The 24,994-nt window shown below is 56.8% G+C and overlaps 2 protein-coding genes across 4 annotated transcripts; one reads left to right on the top strand and one right to left on the bottom strand.

Annotated features, from left to right (window-relative positions):
* Positions 1-1,822: 1,822 nt before the first annotated feature.
* TMEM106C (transmembrane protein 106C) lies at positions 1,823-7,885 on the top strand. 3 transcript variants are annotated; one of them, XM_072357949.1, is made up of 8 exons: positions 1,823-1,865; positions 2,538-2,759; positions 2,868-2,931; positions 3,473-3,632; positions 3,731-3,871; positions 4,117-4,166; positions 4,439-4,492; positions 4,880-6,249. In XM_072357949.1, the coding sequence occupies exons 2-8, from the start codon at positions 2,558-2,560 to the stop codon at positions 5,025-5,027; spliced, it is 819 nt and encodes a 272-aa protein (XP_072214050.1). In that variant the 5' UTR covers positions 1,823-1,865; positions 2,538-2,557; the 3' UTR covers positions 5,028-6,249. The 3 variants fall into 3 exon arrangements, with proteins under 3 accessions (XP_072214050.1, XP_072214048.1, XP_072214049.1); XM_072357947.1 differs by lacking the exon at positions 1,823-1,865 and adding an exon at positions 1,883-1,943 and having other exon boundaries at positions 4,880-7,885; XM_072357948.1 differs by lacking the exon at positions 1,823-1,865 and adding an exon at positions 1,885-1,929.
* Positions 7,873-24,543, bottom strand: COL2A1 (collagen type II alpha 1 chain). The gene is given in 54 exon segments (XM_072357891.1): positions 7,873-8,028; positions 8,135-8,377; positions 9,182-9,369; positions 9,733-10,021; positions 10,101-10,208; positions 10,396-10,449; positions 10,579-10,686; positions 10,775-10,828; positions 11,087-11,194; positions 11,301-11,354; positions 11,517-11,624; positions 11,934-12,041; positions 12,133-12,294; positions 12,558-12,611; positions 12,727-12,780; positions 12,890-12,997; positions 13,086-13,139; positions 13,239-13,292; positions 13,375-13,428; positions 13,508-13,561; positions 13,637-13,744; positions 13,835-13,933; positions 14,183-14,227; positions 14,334-14,387; positions 14,465-14,518; positions 14,780-14,833; positions 14,957-15,010; positions 15,093-15,191; positions 15,274-15,327; positions 16,046-16,144; positions 16,235-16,288; positions 16,369-16,476; positions 16,885-16,938; positions 18,522-18,620; positions 19,094-19,138; positions 19,339-19,437; positions 19,526-19,579; positions 19,694-19,738; positions 19,828-19,881; positions 19,993-20,037; positions 20,124-20,177; positions 20,263-20,316; positions 20,419-20,472; positions 20,580-20,633; positions 20,748-20,801; positions 20,893-20,937; positions 21,528-21,605; positions 21,688-21,789; positions 21,887-21,940; positions 22,053-22,085; positions 22,214-22,246; positions 22,503-22,519; positions 24,254-24,416; positions 24,418-24,543. Coding segments are annotated over 54 exon segments (4,461 nt in total). The 3' UTR covers positions 7,873-7,881.
* Between the last annotated feature and the right edge of the window lie 451 nt (positions 24,544-24,994).

The following is a 24,994-nucleotide window of genomic DNA, read 5'->3' on the forward strand; positions in this document are numbered from 1 at the left end:
CACCCATAGCTTTGGGTGCAGCTTCTTTCCCCCTGTGTGGATTCTCCATTGTCTGCTACAGGGCTGAGCTGACCCTTCAACCCACCCTTAGTGGCTCAGAGAAGGCTTCCCTCTCCCCATCCCCTCACCAAAACACCCTGTGTGAAGCCCATCCATCCTCTGTTCACTTGAGGGTGGTGGGATATGAGCAGCTCATCCAATTAGGGGAGCAATTAGTGCAGACCGCAAGGCAAGGAGCCTCCCTTGTGCAGACCTTTTGCTCTCAGGAGGAAGAGAACAAACGACCCATTAAGCTTCCACCAGCCAACACTGAGCTGTTGCAAACGTATTTATTGTCATCAGTTCCATTTTTTGTATGGTTTGAGTGATTACGAAGGGAAGGAATTCGGCTTTCCATGGCTCTGTAGGGTTACATGAGCATCGGCTGACCCCAAATGTCCATTGCTTTTTCTGCTGCTGCCCTACAGATACAGGGCTTGGGGTGAGGGGGATGAATGAGCTGCTTTGATTCTTTCTTCTATTCTTTTTAACCCCCAAACTGAACGTCTGCTTCCTCTGCACCCAACTGTAATTGGGGAATGGTGGAGAGAAGGGAGTGCAAAGCCCAATAAATCGATGCAGGTGGATCAGCACCTGTTTGGGTTTTGCAGCCCTAAGGGACAGTGCAGGAGAAGGAAGGGACAGTTAGGAAACGTGAATTTACCACGAGAGACCCTATGAACCCACCGACTGCCAACGAGAGGCAATTTCCCTCTCAAACGATGCGTTTTGGGGTCATTTGTCTGCAGTGGAGCTTTTCCCTTCCAAATCCCCGCGTTGGGAGCATCTGAGCTCTGAGTGGGGGGGGAAGCCTGGAGTGGAGGTTGAAAGCTTCGCTAAAGCAGAGGGCGCCCGTGTGTGCAGAGTGAAGGAGCTGCTGTGGGCTGAGTGAGGCGACACCTAGTGAGTCGGCAGCGGCAGGACAAAGCGTGCAGGGCTTGCACGGCCCCTTAGCACGCCCAGAGCGTTGCATGAGCACGCACAGCCCCGCACAAGCATGCACGACCTTGCACTAGGATGCGTGGCCTTGCACGAGCGTGAACAGCCTTGCACGAGTGCACACAGCCCTTCGGCTTTGCATTGCCTCGCAGCGGGTCTGCTGATCCCACAGCAGCGTGGGGGGCTCACACTGGGATGGGTGCCCCCATAAGGGTCCACACTGGGATGGGTGCCCCCATAAGGGTCCATACTGCGATGGGTGCCCCCATAAGGGTCCATACTGCGATGGGTGCCCCCATACAGGAGCACAGAGGCTCCGTATTGAGATGATGCTCCCATACTGGTGATGGTTCCATACTGGGATGTGGTCCCACGTGGTGGCTGGACGCATCCATACTAATCCTATCCACATTGAAAAGGACCCCATAATAAAGCCCGTTCCGCCTGGCGCATGCGTACTCCGCCCCCCAACCCCGTTCCCTCAGCGTACGCATGCGCGAAGAGGGCCTTCTCTGCTACGCAAAACGCATGCGCAGACGGGACACGTGTCTTCGGGACACGCCCCGCCCCCTCCCACGCACGGAACCACCCGCATCGTTGCGGCGCATGCGCAGTGAGGGCCACGCCCCCTCAGCCCCACCCAAAGGCAAGGCCGTGTGCACCGCCCTGCCGCTGTGCGGCGCATGCGCACTGAGGGAGCGGCACACCCGGGCGGGGCTGTTTCGTCACCGCAGGGGGCGTGGCCAACATCTGACCCCGCCCACCACGCCGTGGGCGGGGCGATGACGTCACGGCCGCTCCCTAAACAAAGTGGGCGGGGCGTCAACCAAAAGTGGGCGGGGCTTGGGGCACCTCCTCTACACCGGAAGTGTGGGGGCGGGGCCAGAGTGAGTTTCCGCCTCCCGCCGCCCGGCGTCGTCGTCATAGCGACGGCGGCTGCGCGGCTGTGAGGTGGTTCGGCTGCGGTGGGTGCGGGGGGCCGAGCTGGGCCGCGATCCTTGGGGGGGGGGGCTGGGGGGGCTCTTTGGGGCCTGTATGGGAGGGGTTTGGGTTTGGGTTTGTTGGGGGGGGGGGGGGGGGGAGTATTTAAGGACATTTGGCTCCTTAGGAGCCGTTTGTGTGTCTCTATGGGGTTCTGAAGGGGGTCTCAGGCCCTCTCTGTAGGGGTATCTCAGCTCTGTGGGTCCCTGTGGGTCCCTGTGGGTCCCTGTGGGTCCCTGTGGGTCCCTGTGGGTCCCTGTGGGTCCCTGTGGGTCCCTGTGGGGCCCTGTGGGGCCCTGTGGGGCCCTGTGGGGCTGTTCGTGGGGGTTGATCCCCTGGCTGTGTGCTGGGGGGGGAGGTACCCCTGTGGTAGGGGATGGGAGCCTGAGGGGGGTGTTTTACAGCTAGGAGAGGGAGGAGAAAGCTGTGTGTTAGGGGTCTGTAAGGGGTGCTGGGGTCTGTAAGGGGTGCTGGGGGCTATCCAGGGGGGTTATTCACCTCCTGCCTGTGGTACAAAGCGGGGTTTCTCTGCCACAAAGCACACTGAATGGCTGCTGTCTCTGCTGCTGTCTGTGCAGCTCTTTCCCCCATAGCTGCAATGGGTTCTGCGCTTTCCCTCTCTGCAAACAACCCTGCCTCCAGGCAGAGGAGGAAGGCTGACGGTGATGATGATGGCGATGATGATTTACTCGATAGCCAAGACCGCAATGAGGACATTGCCAAGTTTCCATACGTTGAATTCACGGGTCAGGACAGCATCACCTGCCCGACTTGTCAAGGCACCGGCTGCATTCCCACAGGTGAGCGCTCCTTTTGTCCTTAGCGGTTTGGTGCTGCAATGTTCTTTATGTACTTAAAAGGTTTTGCAATTGTCTGAAGTCGGTCACTGTGTTCCTTCTGCTTTCCAGAGCAGGTAAATGAGTTGGTGGCTTTGATACCCTACAGCGACCAGAGGCTCCGTCCACAGAGAACGTAAGTCCTTAATAGGAGCATAATGAAACCTCTGCAAAGAGCAGACAGTGCTCTTCTGTCACTGACTGCTCACAGCTTTATGCAGACTGCAGCCTTCCCTTCGTCTCGTGGCTTGTTTGCACTGAACTGTGCCAACAAATACAGCTTAAACTTTCACTTTAAATATTTCCTGTTCAGTTCCTCCATAGGGGTGAACGTGGGAACAGTCATCCCACTCACACACTTTGTTTCTGTGCTCTTTACAGAAGCTTTGAGAAAGAAACTGCTTTCCCAACAGCACCATCCCTAGATTCTGAGAATGCTTTGGGGGGAAAGAAGGATTGTTTGGTTACTCATTACCGAAAAGTGAACTGTGGGAAGGGTGGCTGTTTAAAGCAATTTCAGATATGAAAAACGTTAGAGCAGCACTTCTGTGTCTCTTTCAGGGAAGAGCAGATAGGTTTGGTTTTGCTGACGGGTTTGGGTTTCGGGTACAAGATGTCTTGCAGTTGCAGATGCTGTGTTAGGACAAAGGCTGTGACCCATTTCCTGTCTCTTCCAGGAAGCTTTATGTCCTCCTGTCGGTGCTGCTCTGCCTTCTGATCTCAGGGCTGGTGGTTTTTTTCCTCTTTCCACACTCAGTCCTGGTGGATGATGGCGGCATTAAGGTGGTTCAAGTCTGGTTCGACAGGAAGAACTCCGTTGTCCTTCTTGCCATCACGGTAAGGTTTTTGTGCATCTCTGTTTTATGAGGGAATAAATCCTATGCTGAGCTGTCAGGAGTGTCAGTGCTACCTGTGTCACCCTGCTGTCCTTCCAGGCCACTTTACGGATCAGGAACTCCAACTTCTACTCAGTGACAGTGGACAGTCTGACCAGTCAGGTGCAGTACATGAACACTGTGGTGGGCAGCCAGCAGATCACCAACATCTCCAGCATCCAGCCCCTCAGCGACAAGCTGGTATTTGTCTTTCATTGCCCTTGCAATGTGTATTGTAAGCATCACTAAATCAAGTGTGGAACTGGCATGGTGTCTCAAGCTAACTTGAGGGCACTGCATCTGTGCCTTGAAGCTTTGCTTAGCAAATGGTCTCCAGGCTATGCTCTTTGCACAGCAGCTGAAATGCAATGGAATGCAGGAAATACTCTGACAGGGGTGTTTAAGTGAATATTCAAATGGAAAGTGAATGTGTTTTTGTCTTACAGGTGAATTTCACAGTGAAGGCAGAGATGGGAGGACCTTTCTCCTATGTGTAGTAAGGATTTACTGTTCTTTGTGTATAGTAGATTTGAGCTGCTTTAGTTATTGCTTGCTCTGGAAATGACTTGCTTTCTGCTAACTTTCTGGAAAACAACCATTTGCTAGAAATGACTTGAAAGGCCACTTTGTCAGGATGTTGTGATGGGGTTTTGGATGTTGAGTTAGCACCAGAGGTAAAACAACATCAGTAGATTCCAAGAAATGCAGTCATTTCTGCTAGGCTGCTTAGCCTGTGCTGACCACTTTCTCTCTTTTGATCTCTTCCAGTTTCTTTTGCACGTTTCCCAAGGTGAATGTGCATAATATAGTCATCTTCATGAGGTAGGTTTAGCTCTGCTCCTGACTCAGAATGGAACTGGGGCACACAAAGAAAACTGTGCCTGGTGAGCACCCCAGGCTGGTTCACTGTGTCAGCTTTAATCCAGTCTTGATGACACAGGCAGGTAAAATGTAAGATGGAGAGGAAGAGAGGACACCAGATGGCTCTGAATGGAGCTTCTATGTGATAGGTGCTGTACATTGTGCTGTGTTCTGGGGTTGGGGGTGAGCTCTGCTCTCTGCAGTGAGCGCCCTTGGGGATGTTTGTTGAAAACCTGATCCCCAACTTTAGAAGGGGGCACTTATGAGATGACCACAAAGACAGTTTGCATTGAATGGAGGGATCCACCCCTGCTCCTGTCCCCACTAAGCTGTTCTCCCTTCCCTCAGGACGTCGGTGAAGCTCTCCTACATGGGCCGCAGGACGCAGAGCTCTGTGGAAACGTACCACTACATCGACTGCAGCACCAACAACACGGCCGACCCTCCCCCTCTGCCAGCCCCCTCCCTGCACGGCGTGGCTCTGAGCAAACCCTGAGCTCCTTGCTGTGTTCTGGGGGTGGTGATGGTGCAATATGGTGAAACATGAAACGTGTAGCTGTAAAAAAAGGGACTTTCAGATGGAAGCAGAAGGACTGCGAGCGACTTTAGGAGAGACTTAAAGGCTCTGGGTCCCTTTTCCAGGTTCCTTTTCCACTTTGTTGCCTGCAGCTGGGCTGCACTGCTGGCTTGTCCCTGACATCCTTGTTGTCCATGTACAAGCCACCAGCTCCCTTCCAGAGCGAGAGGCCTGCCTTCCTCTCGAGTTCTTGTACTACTTTTTTGTGTAGGGGATCTGGGGACTCGAACTCTGTGCTTTGGGGTCCAAGGATCTCAAAGGCTTAGATCTCACTTTTGGAGTTTAACGCCGTGTCTGCTCCTTCCAGGGCAAACTTGAGTCCTGTGTGATTTATGCCAGTTCTGTTTGGTGGCAGCCTGTCACTGGCATCTTTCAGAGCAGCACTTGATAAAAAGGGATCATTCAGTGCCAGGAATGCACACATATGGTGTTCAGGTTTTCTTACCTGTATAACTTGCACTAGGAGGAGAAAAGGGAATTGAAACCACCAAAATGCTTTTTCTCCTTTGCTGGCAGCTCAGGTTGTTTCCAGAGCGACCCGATACCAAAACACCAGTCTTAATGAGGACAGCCTCATTAAGCAGGGTGCTGTTGGTGTGGGAAGGGTCCCTGTGGCTTTGACCCCCTGATCTATGCACGGCTCTGAAGCTGCTGCTCGGTGTGCGTGGCATTCAGCAGCTGTGAATTCCCTGGTGTTGAAGCCAGAGGAGCTGCAGCTCAGTGCTGCTTTGTATTTGTGCCCGCTGCAGCTGAGCGCAGACCTGGACTGATTTCCTTGCAGATAGAAGGAGAGTTTTGTGTTTCCAAATCTCACCGGAGCCGACCGTTCCCAAAGGATGGCAAAGCAAACAAACCTGATGCTGCAGTTCAGCCTGTTGCAGTTCTGCGGGGCTCTTTGCTGTGTTTGCACTTTGGAGAACCTCAAACTTTGTTCTGCTTTCACCCTTTCTGGTTCTTCTGGTCCCACATCGCTGCAGCCTCCCGTGTTTCCTCTGTGCACAGCCTGTGCTGTTCTCCATCCATCCGGGTATGGAAACAAAGTGGTCGAAGGCTGCAGGGAAATGGCTCTGGTGTTTTTTATTCAATGAAGGATGCTTTCTCTTGTTCAAGCGTGAAATAAAAATGCCCTTTGTTTGTTAAGAGGTGGAGTGTCTTCCCAGCAGAGCTGAAGGCTGCTCAGTGGAGCAGGGCCGTGTGTCCCACCTCATCACGAGCTCCTCACACAGTGCTGGTAAAAAACCCCCCCATCAGCTTCTAACTGCTGAGTGGAGTTTGCAATAAGGAAGCTGCAGGAGTCACACGCTCAGCCCTTCCTCATCAGAGCTGCAGCCCTCAGCATGGGGTGACTCTGTGTCAGAAGCTTTTCAGAGCTTCCTGATGGTCCCCAACCCTGTGCTGTGGGGCTTTGGCTGCAGGTAACTGATGCTCTCCTGGTCCTAAAAGCTTGTGGGGCTGCCTGTGGGATCCCCCTGCTTGGCTGAGCAGGGAAACAGCTGGCGGTGCATGGAGAGCCCCTGGTAATTGGGGGTGCCCTGCGGGTCATGTGGCACTTGGCCTCGTAGGGGGGTGTTTATTTTGGAAAACCCTTTTTAATCCTCCAATCCTTTTTAATGAATTTCTTCTGCCAACTTTTTTTTTTTCTTGCAGCTCCCAGCCCTGGAAAGCTGCCTCAGGTGCTTCGGCTGCAGCATTGCCAGCTGCCAGCGCTTTAAAACTGAGAGCAGGGCCCCAAAGTAGCCTTTCTTTAAAGGGGGTTTTTAATCCTTTCAAGTCATAATTTCCCTTAATGAAGGGCTGCTATCAGCTGGTGCGAAAGGCTGGCCCTATAACAGCAGCGCCGTGGTGAAGCCTGTTGGGCCAGCAGCTCTCATGGGGTCACCAGGCTGATTTTCTTGAAGATAGTTAAAAGCAATTAAACTAGTGGGGTTTTCCCTCTAATTAACAAGCTGCTTAAGCGCAGCATTTACAGATGTTGTGCTTTAATAAAGCTTAAAGGCAGAGCTGCTTTATTACGAGGGTCCGTGTATGCGCCCCAAAGCCATGAACCCTTCCATTGTCAGTCCTAATCTTGAACGTTATTTGTGGGTGCACAGAAGGGGACGTGAGGAAGGAGGGACGGAGGGGTCTGATCAGTTGTGCTTTACGTATCTCTATCCCTTTATGTATCTCTAACCCATGAGGCTGAGATTTGACCCCTTAAAGCAGAGCACAGAGAAAGGGCTGGACTCGATGGAAGGGAACCAAGAAGGACAAAGAAACACAACAGCTTTTTACTTTCCACCAAAAGTATTGTGTTTTTTTTTTTTCTTTTTTTTGTTGTTTTTATATCAACTGATGTTAAAAAATAACAGACTCGTTTTACAAGAATAGCACCATTTCTGTTGTATGATACATTAGCACTCCTGCTGGTGATAACGCGGGGAGGGGAGGGGATTCGCGATACCTGCCTTTGCCGGCTCCCTTTATGGGGAGGGGGCCGTCAGACCTGCCAGATCCATTCCCACCCTCCGCCCGACCTCAAAGAATAGGCCTTCCAGGAAGGCAATAAATAAATAAGCCCGTGGTTTTATTTCTCAGTCTGCCCAGTGACAGCGCTGGAGGGTCCCAAAGGGGAGCGCGGGGTCGTGCCATCCGTTCAGTGCAGAAGTTGTGATGGGAACGTTCGGGTCCTCAGGGGTGGGATTGGTTGGATTTTATGGTATTTTGGGCTGGATTCCTTTTTCTCTTTTAAAAACAAACAAACAAACAAACACACAAATAAAACAAACTCTTTTTACAAGAAGCAGACCGGGCCAATATCCACGCCAAACTCCTGATCGGCTCCGCCAATGTCCATAGGTGCAATATCTACAATGGGCAGGCGCGAGGTCTTCTGCGACCGGTACTCGATGACCGTCTTGCCCCATTTGCCAGTGTGTTTCTGGGGAGAAAAGGAGGGCAAGGATGTCATCGGCAGCTCCGGACCCACAGCTTCAACCCCACCTCCCCATCTACACCTTTCTTTTTGCATGCGCCCAGTAACCTACCGTGCAGCCGTCCTCCAAGACGCTGTAGGTGAACCTGCTGTTGCCCTCAGCTCTGATCTCCACGTCGTTGGATCCCTGGATGAGGATGGCTTTCTTCAGGTTGCCCGTCTCCTCGTCCATGTAGGCGATGCTGTTCTTGCAGTGGTAGGTGACGTTCTGGGAGCCCTCGGTGGACAGGAGGCGCAGGAAGGTCATCTGGATGCTGGCAGTGTTGGGGGACAGGCTCTCATCGCCGTAGCTAAACTGGAGGGAAGAAGTGAGGAGTTAAAGCCTGTGGGCATCACGACTGCCTTACTCTCAGGAGCTTTTTTGGGAGGGTTTCCATGCTTTTGGTTCCCGGATGGCTGAAAAAGTCACAGAGTGGTTTGGGTTGGAAGGGTCCTTAAAGATCATAAAACCAACAGAATCGCAGAATAGCTGCATTAGAAGGGTCCTTAAAGATCACAGAACCATGGAATGGCTGGGTTGGAAGGGTCCTTAAAGGCCATAGAACCATGGAATGGCTGGGTTGGAACGGTCCTTAAAGATCACAGAACCATGGAATGGCTGGGTTGGAAGGGTCCTTAAAGATCATAGAACCATGGAATGGCTGGATTGGAAGGGTCCTTAAAGGCCATAGAACCATGGAATGGCTGGGTTGGAAGGGTCCTTAAAGCCCACCCATGGGCTGGTTGCCCCCTGTACATCACATTACCCAGGATCTGACCCAAAACCCAAACCTGATGTCTGAGAGCACTGTCCCAACACTCCATGAGCTCTGTCATCTTGGGGCCGTTCCGTGCCCAACACCCTCCAGGGCAGAACTTTTTCCTAACACCACTGTAGGGCCATGAGGCCTCCCCTCATCCTCATCTTTTCTGGGCCAAACAAACTGAGGGAGCTCAGTTGCTCCATCCCATCCTTTTCCTTTGATCTGTGGAGCTAAACTGACCCAACTCTACACCTTCAAAACAGCCCTCTAAAACTTCATTAAAATCCATCACCGTAACTGCAAGGAAGGATCCAGGTGGGATCAGCCCTCCAAAAGGACACCCGGGGGACACTCACGTGGAAACCACCGTTGATGGTCTCTGCAAACCAGACGTGCTTCTTGTCTTTTGTCTTGCTGGTCCACCAGTTCTTCTTGGGGATGCTGCTGGGGGTTGGGTAGACGCAAGTCTCGCCGGTCTCCATGTTGCAGAAGACTTTGATGGCATCCAAGGTGCAGCCCTGGTTCGGGTCAATCCAGTAATCGCCTGCAGTGGGGAGGACAAACAGAATGTTCATGGGGTTGGGGAGACATTAAGATTGGAAAAGACCTCAATGATCACCAAGTCAAAATGTCCAACCATCTCCACCGTGCCCGCTGATAGAAGAACAGAGTCATTAAGATTGGAGAAGACCTCTAAGATAGATCCAACTGCTGCCTCATCCCCACTAAGAGCCCACAGAGCCACATCTCCCACCTCCCCGGGCAGCCCAGTCTGGAGCCCAACCACTCTTTTGGAGAAGGAATCTTTGCTAACATCCAACCTGACTGCAGGTTGGTACAAGGATGCTGCGGATGCTCTTCTTTGGGGAAGAGGGGAGGCCAGGAGAGGCAGACACGGAGCTCTTACCGCTCTTCCATTCGGGATGGCAGAGCTTGATGTCACGGCAGGTCCTGGCTGGGTTCTTCTTGGAACCCTCAGGGCTGCGGATGCTCTCAATCTGATTGTTGAGGGATTTGAGCGTGGCGTCCACCTCCACGTCGTGCTGCCGCAACCCTCCGGCCGCCTCGTCTGCCCTCATGTAGCGGATGGGGTCGGGGCCCTTCTCTGTTTGACCCAGACCAGCAAAAGCAGACATGTCGATGCCGGTGCCTGGGGGGCCGGGAGGACCGGGAGGACCGGGGTTTCCAGGAGGACCCTATGGGAGAAAGAAGTGATGCTGATGGGCTGCTCTGGGAGCTGGACCCCATTCCCTGCCTCCCCACACCAGGACTCACCGCAGGGCCAGGTTCACCACTCCGTCCGCGGGGACCAGGAGGACCGATGGGGCCAGGCATGCCGTTGGAGCCATCTTTGCCAGAGGGACCAACAGGACCGGGAGGACCCTAGGAGAGACCCCCAAAATGGGGGGGGGGAAAGCATTGTGAGGCCTCAGGGCAGGGAAGGCGATGGGGAGCCATTAACTCGTGGTACTAATGAGCAATCAGGAGTGAACAGAGGCTGCAGGTGCCCAGGGATGGCACTGCTGCTCCTTCCCCTTTCACCACCCCAAACACCACCGTCTGGACTTACTCTGGGACCGGAGGGACCAGCGGGACCAGCAGCACCTTGATCTCCAGAAGGACCCTAAGGAGGAAGCCGGGGTGGTCACAGCTCTGTGGTCAGCACCTTAACCTTGCAGAGCCTTGGTGGCCACAGAGACCCCAAAGGAGCCACATCCTATTGGGGGGCTCAGCGCTCCCCAAACCAACTTACGGGTGGTCCGGGCAGACCCTGCAGACCGGTGAAGCCGCGGTGGCCCTTCAGCCCTCTCTCTCCAGCCTCTCCTGTCTCACCTTTGTCACCACGAGGCCCTTGGGGACCCTGAAGTGGGGACAGGGCCGTGTCGGGCTCAGGGTAGCAGACCCCTGCCTGGCACATGGGATGTGCCGATGCGCTCAGCACCACTCACCGGCATTCCTCGAGCTCCAGCGGGACCAGAGGGACCCATGGGCCCCTGTGCACCCTGTGGGGAGAAAAAAGGACATCAGAAGGTGCCAGCGACCAGAAACACCACCTTGAAGTCATGGGTTTGGGATTTCGGGGGTGTCTGAACCACCCCAGCTCCAGGCAACAGCGAGAATCAGCAGCTGTTGGTGCCACACAGCATCTTTAAATGCTCTCAGCTGGAGCACTGGTGCAAGGAACAAACCTTGAGGGGAACCCCTGCAGATTTACAGCCATAATGAGACCCTAAACCCTAAACCCTCTCTCCGGCACTCACCGTCTCGCCTCTGTCTCCTTGTTTTCCAGTGGGACCAACAGGGCCGGGAGCACCGGGGGCTCCAGGAGCTCCGGGGGCACCCACAGGTCCGGTCTCACCACGATCACCCTGTGAGCAGATGGAGCAGATGGAGCAGAGGTCAGATCTGTGCAAAACCCTACAGCTTTTTGCATGGGGACGTTGAGCGCCAATGGGGAGCACACAGCAAGCTCACCTTCACACCAGCTGCACCATCCCTGCCCGGGGGTCCATCAGCACCAGGGCTGCCCTAGGAGGAAAACAGGGTGTTATAACGCTGGGGTGGAGCAGATTTGTGCAAAGCCTCCTTTCAATGCTGGAGAAAAGGACACCGGGCAGCTCCAGGAGCTGAGTTGTGCCATGGGCTCAGTGATGCCTGGTACCAATGTGATGCTGTTTGGGTTTTGCTTACCTCGCGCCCAGGTTCTCCAGCAGGACCTGTCAGCCCAGGGGGGCCCACAGGGCCGGGGGGACCTCGGTCACCTGCAGAGCCAGGAGCTCCTTGCTTTCCAGGTTCTCCCTGGAAGAGGGGAAAAAAGTGCATGAGTGGGAGAGAGCCCAACGCAGCCCCTTCCCTGTTTTTTATGGCTCCCGGACCCCTCTGCAACAAATAACCACCGATGGTTTTCCTGCCCTGGCTTTAAGCCTTGCACCAGCGGCTCCTGGTGGGGAAAAGGAGCTTTGCAAAACCCCAAAGCACTTGGAAACGGTAACCCCACAGGCTGCAAAAAGGGGCTGGCGACCCCTGAGATGGGTTCCAGAGCATCGCAGCCCCCCCATTTCCGCACCCTATAGGATTCAGTGCATCAAATGAGAGTGAGCCACTCACCGATGGACCTGGCAGCCCAGGGAAGCCTCTCTCACCACGCTGTCCTGGGAGACCCACGATACCACGCTGTCCTGCCAAGCCTTGAGGGCCGGGGGGTCCATCGGGACCCTGCATAGAGGCAAAGTAGGGGATCAGACCCGGACCAATGGCATCATGCAGCCAGGGGGTGCACAGAGGAAGGAGACCCCGAAATCCTCACCGCGGGGCCGTCCTCGCCGGGTTCACCCTTCTCTCCTGGGGGGCCAGCGGGGCCTTGGAGACCAGGGTCACCAGCACGGCCAGGGGGGCCAGCATCACCACGAACACCCTTGGGGCCATCTTTGCCAGCAGAGCCAGGAGGTCCGGGGGGGCCTGGGTTACCCTAATGGGAAAGAAAGCAGAGTTGCTGCAAACCAGAGGTGGTCGATCTTCATCACCCGCATCCCAGTGCTGCTTGGTTGGAGAGTCAGGACCTTAGAAAAGTCCTTTTCTATCATCGGAAAGGCCAAAAGCCAACATCAGAGACCCGAGGAGGAAAACCCCAAATGTCCATGTAGGGACACAGTGCTCTCTCCAGCACCCAGAATAGGGAAGCAGCTCCCAAACCCCAGGTGGGGGCAACCCCAGAACCCCCCCCAGACTCACATTAGGGCCGGGCGGTCCCACACGTCCAGCAGCTCCAGGAAATCCCGTGGCTCCCTGGGGAGGGAATCAGGAAATCAGAGAAGAGAGGGAAAGGAGAAACAGGGCTCAGACACAGCTCAGCCCCGCAGCCACTCCTTCCCCATCCTGCAGCCCACATCCCGGTACTCACAGGGGGACCCTGAGCCCCACGAGCTCCTTTGGGACCAGTGACACCGGTTGGACCCTGGGAAGGAGAGAAGAACAGGTTACAAATATGAATGGGAGCTGCAGTGTGCCCGCAATGGGGCCGTGATGTCCTGAATTTGGGGGTCTGCCCCATTTTGGGGCTGTACCTGGGGGCCAGGAGCGCCGGAGGGACCTTGGGGACCAGGAGCGCCAGCATCACCCTTCTGCCCGGGCTCTCCCTGCTCGCCTTTGGCACCGGGTTGTCCATCGGCGCCCTGATGGGGACAGCAGCCACATGAGTGGGGTGAGGATGTGGGGTGAGGACGTGAGTGTGTGATGGGGGATCTGGGGTCAAACACTCACCGGGGGGCCAGCAAATCCAGCAGGACCAGGAGCACCAGGCTCACCACGCTCACCCTAATGGGGAGAGAAGGGGGAGGTTGATAAATAAGGGGGTTGATGGGGGGCTTAGGGTGAAGGTTAGGGGCACCAAGGGGCTGCAGACATTGTGCTTACAGGGGCACCACGGGCACCGGCAGCACCAGATGGACCAGGAGGGCCAGATTCACCCTGGAAAAGAAAGGATGGAGAGGTGGAGGCACTGCTGTCACTCCATGGGGCGCACTGTGGGGTGCTGTGATGCTGCTCTCACCTTCTCACCGTTGGGGCCAGCGGGACCAGGGGGACCAATGGGACCCGTCAGACCCTATAGGAGAGAGACAGATGAGGACGTGGTCCCTGTGAGCATCCTCTGCCAGCCCACCTAATGGCCATGTCCCACTTACACGTGCGCCATCCTTGCCTGGAGCTCCCTCAGGTCCTTTCTCCCCAACATCTCCCTGTGGGATGGGATGAGAGTGAGCCGAGCTGAGACCTGATGTCACTCAGGACACTTATGGGATGCATCCCCTTACCCGGTCACCCTTGGGGCCAGCAATGCCAGCTGCTCCTCTCTCACCAGGCATTCCCTGCAGCCCTGGAGGACCTTGGGCACCGTTGGGGCCGGCCGGACCAGTTGCACCCTATAAGCAGAACAGGGATGAGGTCACTGGGGCTCCGATGGCATCACGGCTCTGTGGTGGTGGCGGTGCCACACACCCTCTGTCACCCACCTTGGGTCCGTCAGTGCCGGGGGTTCCAGGCAGCCCACGGGGACCCTGCAGCCCTTGGGCACCAGGAGAGCCACGTTCACCAGGGAATCCACGTTCGCCCTATGGTGGGGGGGGACAGTTAGAGAGAAGCCCCCTGAGGCTGTGGTGAGGGACACTATGGCATTGTCCATAGTACAGCACATCCATCCCAGGTGGGATTGGGGTGAACTGGGAGGAGAGGGGACACCGAGCCGCTGGAACTGTGGGGTTCCGATGGCTTTGGTGGGGGTGGTTGGATTCTGGGACCCCAAAACCTTCCATGGGACAGCAGGAGTCCTGTTCCCAAGAGGGGGGACAAGAAATACTCACTCTGGGACCAACAAGACCGGGGGCACCAGCTTCTCCGGGAATACCCTGCAGAGAGGAGGGAAGAGCCAAGAGTCAGCAATGGGGGGGTCAGCACTGCTGGGGTCAGAGAGGGCTAAGCCCCCACTTGCAGCCCAGGGATGAATGGGCTCACCTGGTCTCCGGGTTTGCCGCCCTCCCCAGGGGGACCTGGTGGTCCAGGCAGTCCCTGTTTGGGGACAAGAAGTGGTGTTAGGGGGGTGTCCACCTGCATCACCCCAATCCCCACCATGTGTTCCCCTTTACCTGGAAGCCGGAAGGACCGGGGGCTCCTTGTTCTCCTCTCTCACCCACAGGACCCTAAAGGAAGGACAGCAGTGATGGCTCTGAGACATCCCCTCCTTTGCAGCCCCTCACCCACCCCAAGATTACAGACAAAATCCATATCACAACAGGCTGAGGCAGCTGGGACACAAAATCCCCACACTCCAACACTGGGGGTTCTGCCCACCCCATATCCCCAAGATGCCTGGGGTGGTTTTCCACCCAGATCCTGGGGCTACAGCCCCCAGCCCCATATTTCAACCATCTGGCCCCAAAAGGAGAAGCAGTGACACTCACGGCTGGTCCAGGGGGGCCGGCAGCTCCTGTCTCCCCATCCTTGCCAGGAAGACCCTGCAGAGGAGAAATCCCAGCACTCAACCCTGTGCCTCAGTTTCCCCATCCACACACAGGGCACAGTGCAGGGGGGACCCCAAAAGGTGATTTGATGGGGTCAGAGTTGCAGAAGGAGCTCACCCGCAGCCCTGGGGCACCAGGCAGTCCTTTCTCTCCAGCTTTTCCAGGCTCACCCTACAGGGAGGACAGAGGATGGGATCAAACCTGCACTGAGCTTAGCAGCTCCGTTTTGGGGCAGAAAATGGTCAATACTCACATTAGCACCTTTAGGACCCGGGAAACCCATCACACCGGGCTGCCCACGAGCACCCTGAGGGCCGGGGGGGCCGGGGCGGCCATCCTCTCCAGGAGCACCCTATATGGGGAGGGGGACATCAGCGTGGATCACAACAGCTACCCCCAATAGTCCTTCCCCCACCCCATGGAGCATCACTTACAGTTGGACCGACTTTGCCTTGAGGTCCCGCATCACCGGGGCGACCGGTGAGACCCTGCGGGGGAAAGAAGCAATGGGGGCTGCAGTGGGTGACCCCCAGATGGGAGGGGGGACACACAAGGAGCCCTTTATCTGCCCAGCTCCAGGGCTGAAATGGGGCCGGGATGAGGGCACAGGGGACTGCATGCCCCTACAGAGCACCTTTACAAACCCCAAGGAGCATCTTTAGTAACCCCAAAAGCAACTTAACTCATCCCAAATGCTTCCTAACTCACCTCACAGAGAACCTTAATTGGTACCAAAGAGCACCTTCACCCCAAATGCACTGTGAGAAACCCCACCTGCACCATAACTACCCCTAAGTGCATCCTAGCTGATGCCAAAGTGCATCCTGATTAGAGCCAAAAGCAACCCAGCCAACCCCAAAGAGCGCCTTCATGACAAAGCGCATCTTGGCTAAAACCAAAAGAATCAACCCCAAAAGAATCAACCCCAAAAGCATCAACCCCAAAAGCATCAACCCCAAAAGCTCCTGAACGAACCTCAAATGTTCTCTAACAAACCTCAAACGTTCCCTAACCAACCCCAAACTCTCCTTAACAAACCCCCAACATCCCTTAACCAAAACCCCCTGACCTGCCCCCCAACCCCCACCTCTCTGACCTCAGCAGCCCCCACCACCACCCCACACCCCCTCTGCCCCACCTGAGCCCTCCCAGCCCCCCCACATCCCCCATGGGGAGGAGGCTCTGTTCCCCCCCCCCAGCTCTCACCCTCGCTCCAGGCAGCCCGGGCTCTCCAGGACGTCCGGGGTCACCGGTGGCACCTTTGGGACCAGCGAGACCAGCGGGGCCGCGTTCACCTGGAGCACCCTGTGTGGGGCAGGAGGGGGGCACAGGTTGGGGGGGGACCCAGGGAGCTGGCACTCCCTATAGGACCCCCCCATAACCCTGATGTCCCACCTTGGGTCCGGCCAGCCCGTCCTGCCCAGGGAATCCACGATTGCCAGGAGCGCCCTATGGAGGAAGAATAGGGGAAAGTCAGGGCTGCTTGTTGGGTTTTCCTGAAGGCGGGGGGCAGCACCCTGCACACACACCCTCTCTCCGGGGGGGCCCACAGGGCCAGCAGCACCAGGTTCACCACGAGCTCCTCTCTTGCCTTCCTCACCAGCCGGCCCGGGGGCACCTTGGGGTCCTGCAGGGCCCTGAGGAAGAGGAGGAAAAGGGGTCAGAGCAGCAAACCAGGACGGGCTGGGGGTTGGGGTTCAGTTCGCAGCCCCCCCCCAAATAAAACCCCCTCCTATCTCTGGGGGTCCACGCGGTGCTGCATGTCACGACGGCGCCGGGGCTCAGCGGCCCCACAGCGGGAAGCGGCCCCACGCATTGAGGTTGGTTAATGAAGCGATGGGGGAATGTCCCCGGCCCCGGGGCTGAGGGGGGGCACAGCGCGGCCCTAACACAGGGTCTATTGTTCCCCCTCCACCCCCCGCTGCAGGAGGGGGGACGCTGCCCCTCGAGGGGCCTCGTTAGGGGAAGAGGTTCGTTAGAGACGCGGCCCAGCAGAGGGGTCCTCCCCGGATGGAGGGGGCTGGATGAGCCCCCCCAAAACTCACCGTCTCACCCTTCGGTCCCTGCTCACCCTTGAAGCCTGCGATGCCGGGTTCACCCTGGGGGAAGAGAGAGTGGTGGGCAATGGGCTCTCAGTGCCACCATCACAGACCCCGTCCAACCCCAGCCCTGTTCCCATCCCAATTCCTACTCCCATTCCTGGCCTCATTCCCATCCAATCCCATCCGATTTCTACCCCCCATTCCATCCCATCCCCATTTCTACCCCTATTCCATCCCATCCCCATTTCTATCCCTATTCCATCCCATCCCCATTTCTATCCCTATTCCATCCCATCCCCATTTCTATCCCCATTCCATTCCATCCCCATTTCTATCCCCATTCCATCCCATCCCCATTTCTATCCCCATTCCATCCCCATTTCTATCCCTATTCCATCCCATCCCCATTTCTATCCCTATTCCATCCCATCCCCATTTCTATCCCTATCTCATCCCATCCCCATTTCTATCCCTATTCCATCCCATCTCCATTTCTATCCCTATTCCATCCCATCCCCATTTCTATCCCTATCTCATCCCATCCCCATTTCTATCCCTATTCCATCCCATCCCTATTTCTATCCCCATTCTATCCCATCCCCATTTCTACCCCCTATTCCATCCCATCCCCATTTCCATCCCTATTCCATCCCATCCCTATTTCTATCCCTATTCCATCCCATCCCCATTTCTATCCCTATTCTATCCCATCCCCATTTATATCCCTATCTCATCCCATCCCCATTTCTATCCCTATTCCATCCCATCCCCATTTCTATCCCTATTCCATCCCATCCCCATCTTTCCAGAACTTTTCCTGCCCCTACCCATCTTTACCCCTATCTGCATCCTTGTCCCTATCCCCATCCCCAGCAAATCCCCATGCTTTCTCCATCCCTGTTTCCATTCCTTCTCTGTCCCCACACTGTCACTGCCCCCCATCCCCTTTCCTGCTCCCATCTCTGTTTCCACTGCATCACTGTTCCCATTTCATCCCCATCTGTATCTTTGTCTCCATTCCTTTTCCTCTCACTCCTGTCTCCATCTGTTCCCAGCTGTGTCCCCATCCCCATCTCAATCCCTAACCATGGCTGCCCCTTCTTAATGCCTTATCCTTCAGCCCCATGCCCTTTCCCATCCCACATTTCCCATATCCTCAACGCTGTCCTCCCCCCCATCATCATCTGTGTCCCCTCTCCTCATCCTCATCCTCATCCTCATCCTCATCCTCATCCTCATCCTCATCCTCATCCTCATCCTCATCCTCATCCTCTTTCCTGTCCCTATACCTACCCATGTGCCCACCTCATCCCCATCCCATTCCCATCTCATTCCATTTCATTCCATCCATTCCATCCCACTCCGAACTCATCACCCATCCTATTTCCAGCCCACCCCATCCCATCCCCAGTGGCCCCTTTGGGGACCTGATGAGGGTCTCCTGGGAGTGACCCTGGGGAATTGGGGAGTGGACAGAGAGTGACCCCACAGCGGGGTCCTACATGGGGGCGTGTCCTGTGGCACGGTGGGAGGGGCCTGTGGCAAAGTGGGCGGGGCTATTTCGATGGTGGGCGTGGTCACAGGGCAGTGGGCGGGGCCATAGCCGTGGTTCCCATGTGGGGTCTCAGGGGGTCTCTTACCGTCTGTCCTTTGGGTCCCAGGGGTCCGGTGGCACCTTGGGGTCCGGGGGGGCCGCGTGGGCCGGGGAATCCTGGAGCGCCTGCAATGCCTGGGGCACCCTGCAGGCAGACAGCAGCCATCGGGGGGGGAGCACAGCATGGCCCCATGGCCCCCAGTCCCTCAGCATCCCACAGCACCCTGCCCATGACTCCATGGCCCCCATCACCCCCAGCACTCCCACCCATCCCCCAGCATACCCTTAGTGTTCCCAGCATCCCCACATCCCCCAGCATCCCACAGCCTTCATCATCTCCCCATGGCCCCCAGCATGTCACAGTGACCCCCACAACCCCCAATGGCCCCACATCCCATAATGCATTACACACCCCCCAGCAACTTCCCACCCTCCCAGCCCCCCAAACACCCCCAGTGTCCCCAGCATCTCCACCATATCCCCCATATCCCCCAGCATCCTCCACCCCTCCCCCATCTCCCAGCATAGTTATGACTCCCAGCATCCCCACATGTCCCACCAGCTCCACCCCAAAGGTTCCGGGACCCCTCCCCACTTCCCACCCTGCTCCATACTCACCGCTGAGCCCTTGGCACCGGGGATGCCGTCAGTCCCTGGGTTACCCTAAAGGAAGAACAGTGAGATATCTCTCATCCTGTGCCTCAGTTTCCCCATCCCCAAGCACAGGATAAACCCCCCCTGCCGCTCAGACCCAACCTCCCTCCCACTCCCCACCACGTCCCCAACCCCACAGCTCCCAAGTCAAAGTGGATGCCACAAGGATGGGACGTGCCAGGGATGTGACATGCAATGGGGACACTTACAGGTGCACCAGCAGGGCCGGGAGAGCCGGGGGTACCAGATTCGCCACGGGGTCCTTGGGCACCCTCGGGACCCCTTGCACCAGTGGGGCCAGCTTCACCCTGGGGGGAGAGAAGTGGGGTGAGATGGGGCATCGTGCCTCAGTTTCCCAGCCCCGATCCTCCCCACGTCCCTTGGTTCACCCCTTACCTTCGAACCAGGGGCTCCAGGGAAGCCGGGGGCTCCAGCAGGGCCGACGGGTCCCTGGGGGGACAGGAGAGCGTGGGGGGGGCTGCTCAGGCTGGGGGGGCTCCCAGAGAACCCCTATGGGGTTCATCAGAATGTTGGGGTGCAGAGTGAAAGCAGCCCTATACTTACAGGGGGTCCAGCAGGGCCAGGGAGACCATCATTGCCACGAGCACCCTGAGGGGAGACAGCAGTCATGGGAGGGGGTCACAGCACCCTGAGAGCCCCCACCCCACACAGCCCCATAGGGCCATTGTCACACTCACCGCAGCACCAGAGGGGCCGGGACGTCCTCGCTCTCCAGGCAGCCCACGGGGTCCCTGCCGGGGTGGAGGGGGCACAGTGTTGGGTCGAGCTCAGTGCAGAGGTTACGGGGTCCATCCCCCCCATTCTGTGCCTCAGTTTCCCTTATGCCCACCCCCTGCACTCACCATGGGGCCGGGGGAGCCGTTCTCACCCGGTGAACCAGATTCACCCTATATGGAAAAAAGGATGGAGAAAGGATAAGCCCCAGGTTGGGGTGCACGTCCCCACACCATGGAGGCGGTTGCCCCCCACTCACCTTGGCTCCGGGTGCCCCCGCTTCTCCTTTGGCACCATCCAAACCGGGGTAGCCCTGGTTGGGGGGAAAGGAGAGAGGTCAGAACAACGTCATGGGGATAGAAGTGATGGGGGGACAGCGTGGGGTGGGGGGCACTCACTCGGTGGCCTTTCACTCCAGGGAGACCAGGAGTCCCAGGGAAGCCACGAGCGCCCTGTGGGGAAGAATAGGGTTAGGGTGAACTTGAGGTGGGAAGGGGAGAAAAAGGGGTTGGGGGCAGCGATGGGGGGCAGCTTTCAGCCCAGTGCTGCCTCACCTGGGGGCCGGGGGGGCCACGTTCACCAGATTTGCCAGGTTTGCCTGTCTCACCCTGCAGGGAAATAACGGGGTTTGAATGGAGAGGAAGCAGTGCTCAAAATGGGGGCATCAGTGCACCGAGCTGCCCGTGCTCAGCACTGCTGTTACGGGGGGACTCACATCGTCACCGGGTTTCCCAGGTGGTCCTGGAGGTCCCCGGGGACCCATCGGACCCTATGAGGGACAAAGAGACAGAGGTGAGGTCAAGGGGGGGGGCAGGAGGCATGTTCCCAAGTTGAGGAGGGACACAAAGGGGGACAGAAGTGGGGACAAGGGGGGGACACTCACAGCAGCGCCGGGTTCTCCGGGCTCACCGGGGTTGCCTTGAAATCCTTGAGGACCCTAAAGTGGGGAGAGGGTGGCATTGGGGGGGGTTGGTGGGACACCCAACCAGAGATCCCCCCCCAGATCCCAGGGGGCTGTAGGTACTTACAGGTGCACCAGTGGGGCCGGGGGGGCCACGGGGTCCCATGGGGCCCTGTAAGGAGAGAGATGAGTGTCACTATGGGGGAGGGCACAAAGTGGCTGTCACCACCATCATCCCAAAACAGAGGGTGCTCCCCCCCCCAAGTGGTGGCGATGCTGCAGGTCCTCCATGTCCCACAGTGGGGCTGCGGAGATGAGATACCCCCTGTGTCCCACTATAGGGATGAGACCCCCAGGGTTGTGTTGTTGGGTTGTGGGCTTATTTGGGTTGGGGGGAAGCAGGGTGGTCATCACCATCAGCACCTCCCCCCCAAAAGAAAACAGAGGGTGCCCCCTGAGAACAGTGGTGATGGTACAGGGTCCCTTATGGGACTCCCAGGTGTGGGTTTGGGGTGTTTTATGGGGGAGATGGGAGGGGGGGGCTGTCACCACTATCACACCCCAGACTGCAAAAGCAGAGGGTACCCCTCCCCAGAATGGTGGCTGTGCTGTGGGGTCCCCCATTGCCCCATAATGGGGCTGAGGGGTTGAAGCCCTGAGTGTGGGTTCGGGTTTGAGTTTTATGGGGGAGAGGGGGGCTTGAGTTCTGGAGGGACTCCTGGTTTTGGGGTGGGAGGGGGTTTGGGGAGGGGGAGGCTTTACCATGGGTCCCTGCATGACGCCCATCTGCGCTCCACCCGCCTTCTCATCGAAGCCGCCCGCCATCTGCGCCGCAAAGTTCTGCCAACAGAAAAGCGATCAGCCCTAAAACGGTCATTTTTCACCCCAAAATGCTCCCCCCCTTCCACCCCACAATACTCACTCCACTAAGTCCAGGGGGGCCAGGAGGTCCGGGGGGCCCAGGGGGGCCAGGGTTCCCAGGGGTGCCGGGTTCTCCATCCCTTCCACGGGGGCCAGGAGCACCCTATGGGGGGATACAGCACTGTTGTACCCCATAGCACTCTGTGTTGGTTGGGGTGGGGGCTTTGTGCCCCCTCCCCCACTTGTGGGGGTGCACTCACCTTCTCCCCCTTCTCACCACGGTCCCCTCGCTGTCCCTGCTCTCCTGCTGGGCCCTAAGGAGGTGAGGGGGGGGGTCAGCTCTTCCCACCACCCCCCCCACCCTAAAAAGTTCCCACCCCCTCCCACAAATATTCCAGCAATGTGCCCGGAGATACGAGCTCCCACCTGTGGTCCTGGAGGCCCTCGGGGTCCTACAACCTGTATGTGGGGGGGGGGAAAGGAATAATGGGAGGGTGAGAGGAAGGCAGATGGATACAGGCCCCCATGGTAATAATCCCCCCCAACAGCCCATTTTGGGGACCCCCCCCCCACTCTCCATCACTTACATCTTTAATATCTCCAGGTTCTCCCTTCTGTCCCTGCAAAGCAAAGATGGGGGTGAGAGAGAAAGCGGGGCTGCCCCTCTTATGCCCACCCCCAACTTTATGACCCCCCAAGAAGTGACTAACCCCCCATAAGGAAGTGAATCACCCCTCCCAGGAGGGGACAAACCCAAATCCCCACACATATATCCAAGCCCCCACCCCATCCACACCTTCCCCCCCTTTAATAAAGGGAAACCCCCTGAATTGGGGATTATGTTGGAAATGAGGTGGGAGGGGGGAACAGCCTCACCTTGGGGCCAGGTTTTCCTGTTGGGAAGGGAAAGAAACAAAGAGAAATTAGAGTGAGGATGGGGGGGGGGGGAGGGGCTGGTTGAACTGGGAGGCAATGGGGGGGGGGTTGGGGCCCCCCCAAGAAGCGAAGCACGCTGAAGCGGAGCCACACGCTTAGGGCTGCGGGGGGGGGGGGGATGCTCAACCCTTCAGCCCTCCATGGCTGGGGGCAGGAAAGGGTTAAAAAAAGGCAACTTTGGGGGCTTTGGGGGGGGTTGAGTTGGGGGGGGGGGGGAGTTGGGGTGATGTGGGGAAACTGAGGTCAGAGAATCTTCCCCATCATTTGGGGTTTTGGGTGAATAATGGGAGATTTGGGTGGCCATAACACAGTGGGGAGGAAAAACAAACCCAAATCCAAGCAAGGGCTGTGACCCCCCCCCGAGGGGTTGTGTAAAATGGGGGGGGGGGGGGGTGCACTGAGAAGGCAGAAAATGGTCACAATTAGGGGAAAAGAGGGCAAAAAGGAGGGGAAAAGTGCAAAAAGGGGAACAAAAAAGTGGGAGAAGGGAGGGAAAATGGCAAAAATTAAGGTGGGGGGGATAAAAAGAGGTAAGAAAGGCAAAAAAAGGGGTAAATAGGGACCAAAAAGAGGTATATTATGGTAAAAAATAGTGGGGTGGGGGGGCAGAAAGGGATTAAAAGGCAGTAAAGAAAGAAGCAAAAAGGGAATAAAATGGTCAAGAAGGTCAAAATGGGGCAAAAAAATCAACAATGAAAGTGGAAAATAAAGCAAAAAAGGGGTGGAGGGGAAGGCCAAGAAGTGGGAAAATAGGAGAAAAAGGGGCAAAAAAAGGGCTGAAAATGGCCAAAATAGGAGAATAATGGGCAAATGGAGAAAAAAAAAGGGCAATAAGTGGGGAAAGGGGAAACAAGGCACAAGAGGGGCTCCAAAATGGCAATAAAAAGGAGCAAACTGTGGCCTAAAAGATACATAAAGGGAAGAAAAGTCCCAAGGAGGCCCAAAAGGGCCAAAAAATGACAATAAGGGCAAAAAAAAAGGGGGAAAACAGGAGAAAAGGGGGCAATGAAGGGAGAATAAAGAGGCTGAAAGAAGGAAGAAGTGAGAATAAATGGCCAATAAAGGTAAATAAGGGGCAAGAAAGGAAAAGGGGGCAATAAATTCTCACAAGGAGCCCAAAATGGCAAAAAAAACTGATAAATGGGGGCAAAAATTGGGCAAAAATGGGAAAAGGGGGAATTAAAGACCCCAAAGGGGCAGAGAGTGCCAAGAATGGGGGAAAGTGGGGCCAGAAAGGTTAATAAAAGGATGAAGAGGGGTCAAAAAAGGCAAAAAAGGGGGGCAAATAAGGGCAAAAAAAGAAGGGGGGGGGGGGGAATGGAGGAAAAAGGGGGCAATAAAAAGGACTCCAAAAAGGCAAAATGGGGCAAATAGAGGCAAAAATGGGTAATAAAAGGCCAAAAAGGGCCCTAAAAAAGGCAAGAGGGGGCCAAAAGAAGTCGAAAATTGGCTGTTTGGGGCGAGAGGAGATCCCAGGGAGGGGGTCCCTATGGGGAGGGGGGGTGTGGTCCCGGGGGGTCCCTATTAGGGAGGAGGGTCCCAAGTTGCCTTTTCCCCGCCGTCCCCATGGATCGGCCCCCATCCATGGGGCAAGAAGCGCACGGTAATTTATTTATCGGTGCAGAGATTTAAGGGGGGGGGGGGTAATTAAAGTGATTATTGAGGGGGGGGGGGCGTCATAAATAAATTACGGGCGGCGGCGGGCAGCTCTGCGGAGCAGACGGGGCAGCATTCTCCGAAGGGGATTTCGGGGCTGGGACAATCCCGAGGTTCCTCGCAGATGATCTCGTCGCACAGAACGGTTCCCGTATCGCACACGCAGATCCGGCACGGCTCCGGTTTCCAAACGTCTTTTGTCGCTGTAAATCTGCCCGTCCTGCACGCAGCCCCCCCGTGGCCTCCGCTGCGGGGGTGATGGGGGTGGGGAAGGGGGGGAGGAATGGGGAAGGAATGGGGGGTGTGGGGGGGGGACGGACGGCATCACCCCCGCACCGTGATGGCATGGGGGAACCCCCCACCCCTCCCCCCTCCCCGATCCCACCCTCCTCCCTTCCCCTCCCGGTTTGCTTTCCCCCGTGCGCAATGAATGGAGCGATTCATGGGATGGAGTGAAACGCGGGTATTTGGCAGCGGGGGGCTGGGGGGGGGGTTGGATGTGATGCCCCCCCATCCCATCCAGAGGAGGAGGAGGAGGAGGAGGAAGGCTCCCCAAGCAGCGAGGCGGTGCGCAGCGGGATGTGAGGGGTGGGGGATAAATGAGGAGACCTCCCCCTGAGTGTCCCAACCCCGCAGACACTCGGTGTCACTGCGCCACACGGTGACCCGCGCGGACAATCAGCGCTTTCTGGTGGGACTGAACCTTGGGGGGGGGGATGATGGTGGAGGTGGGGGGTGGGGGGGGGCAGTTCCCGGTGCTTCCAGGGAGCCCAGAA

Source organism: Excalfactoria chinensis, chromosome 28, assembly GCF_039878825.1.
Source record: "Excalfactoria chinensis isolate bCotChi1 chromosome 28, bCotChi1.hap2, whole genome shotgun sequence".
Taxonomy (NCBI): Eukaryota; Metazoa; Chordata; class Aves; order Galliformes; family Phasianidae; genus Excalfactoria; species Excalfactoria chinensis.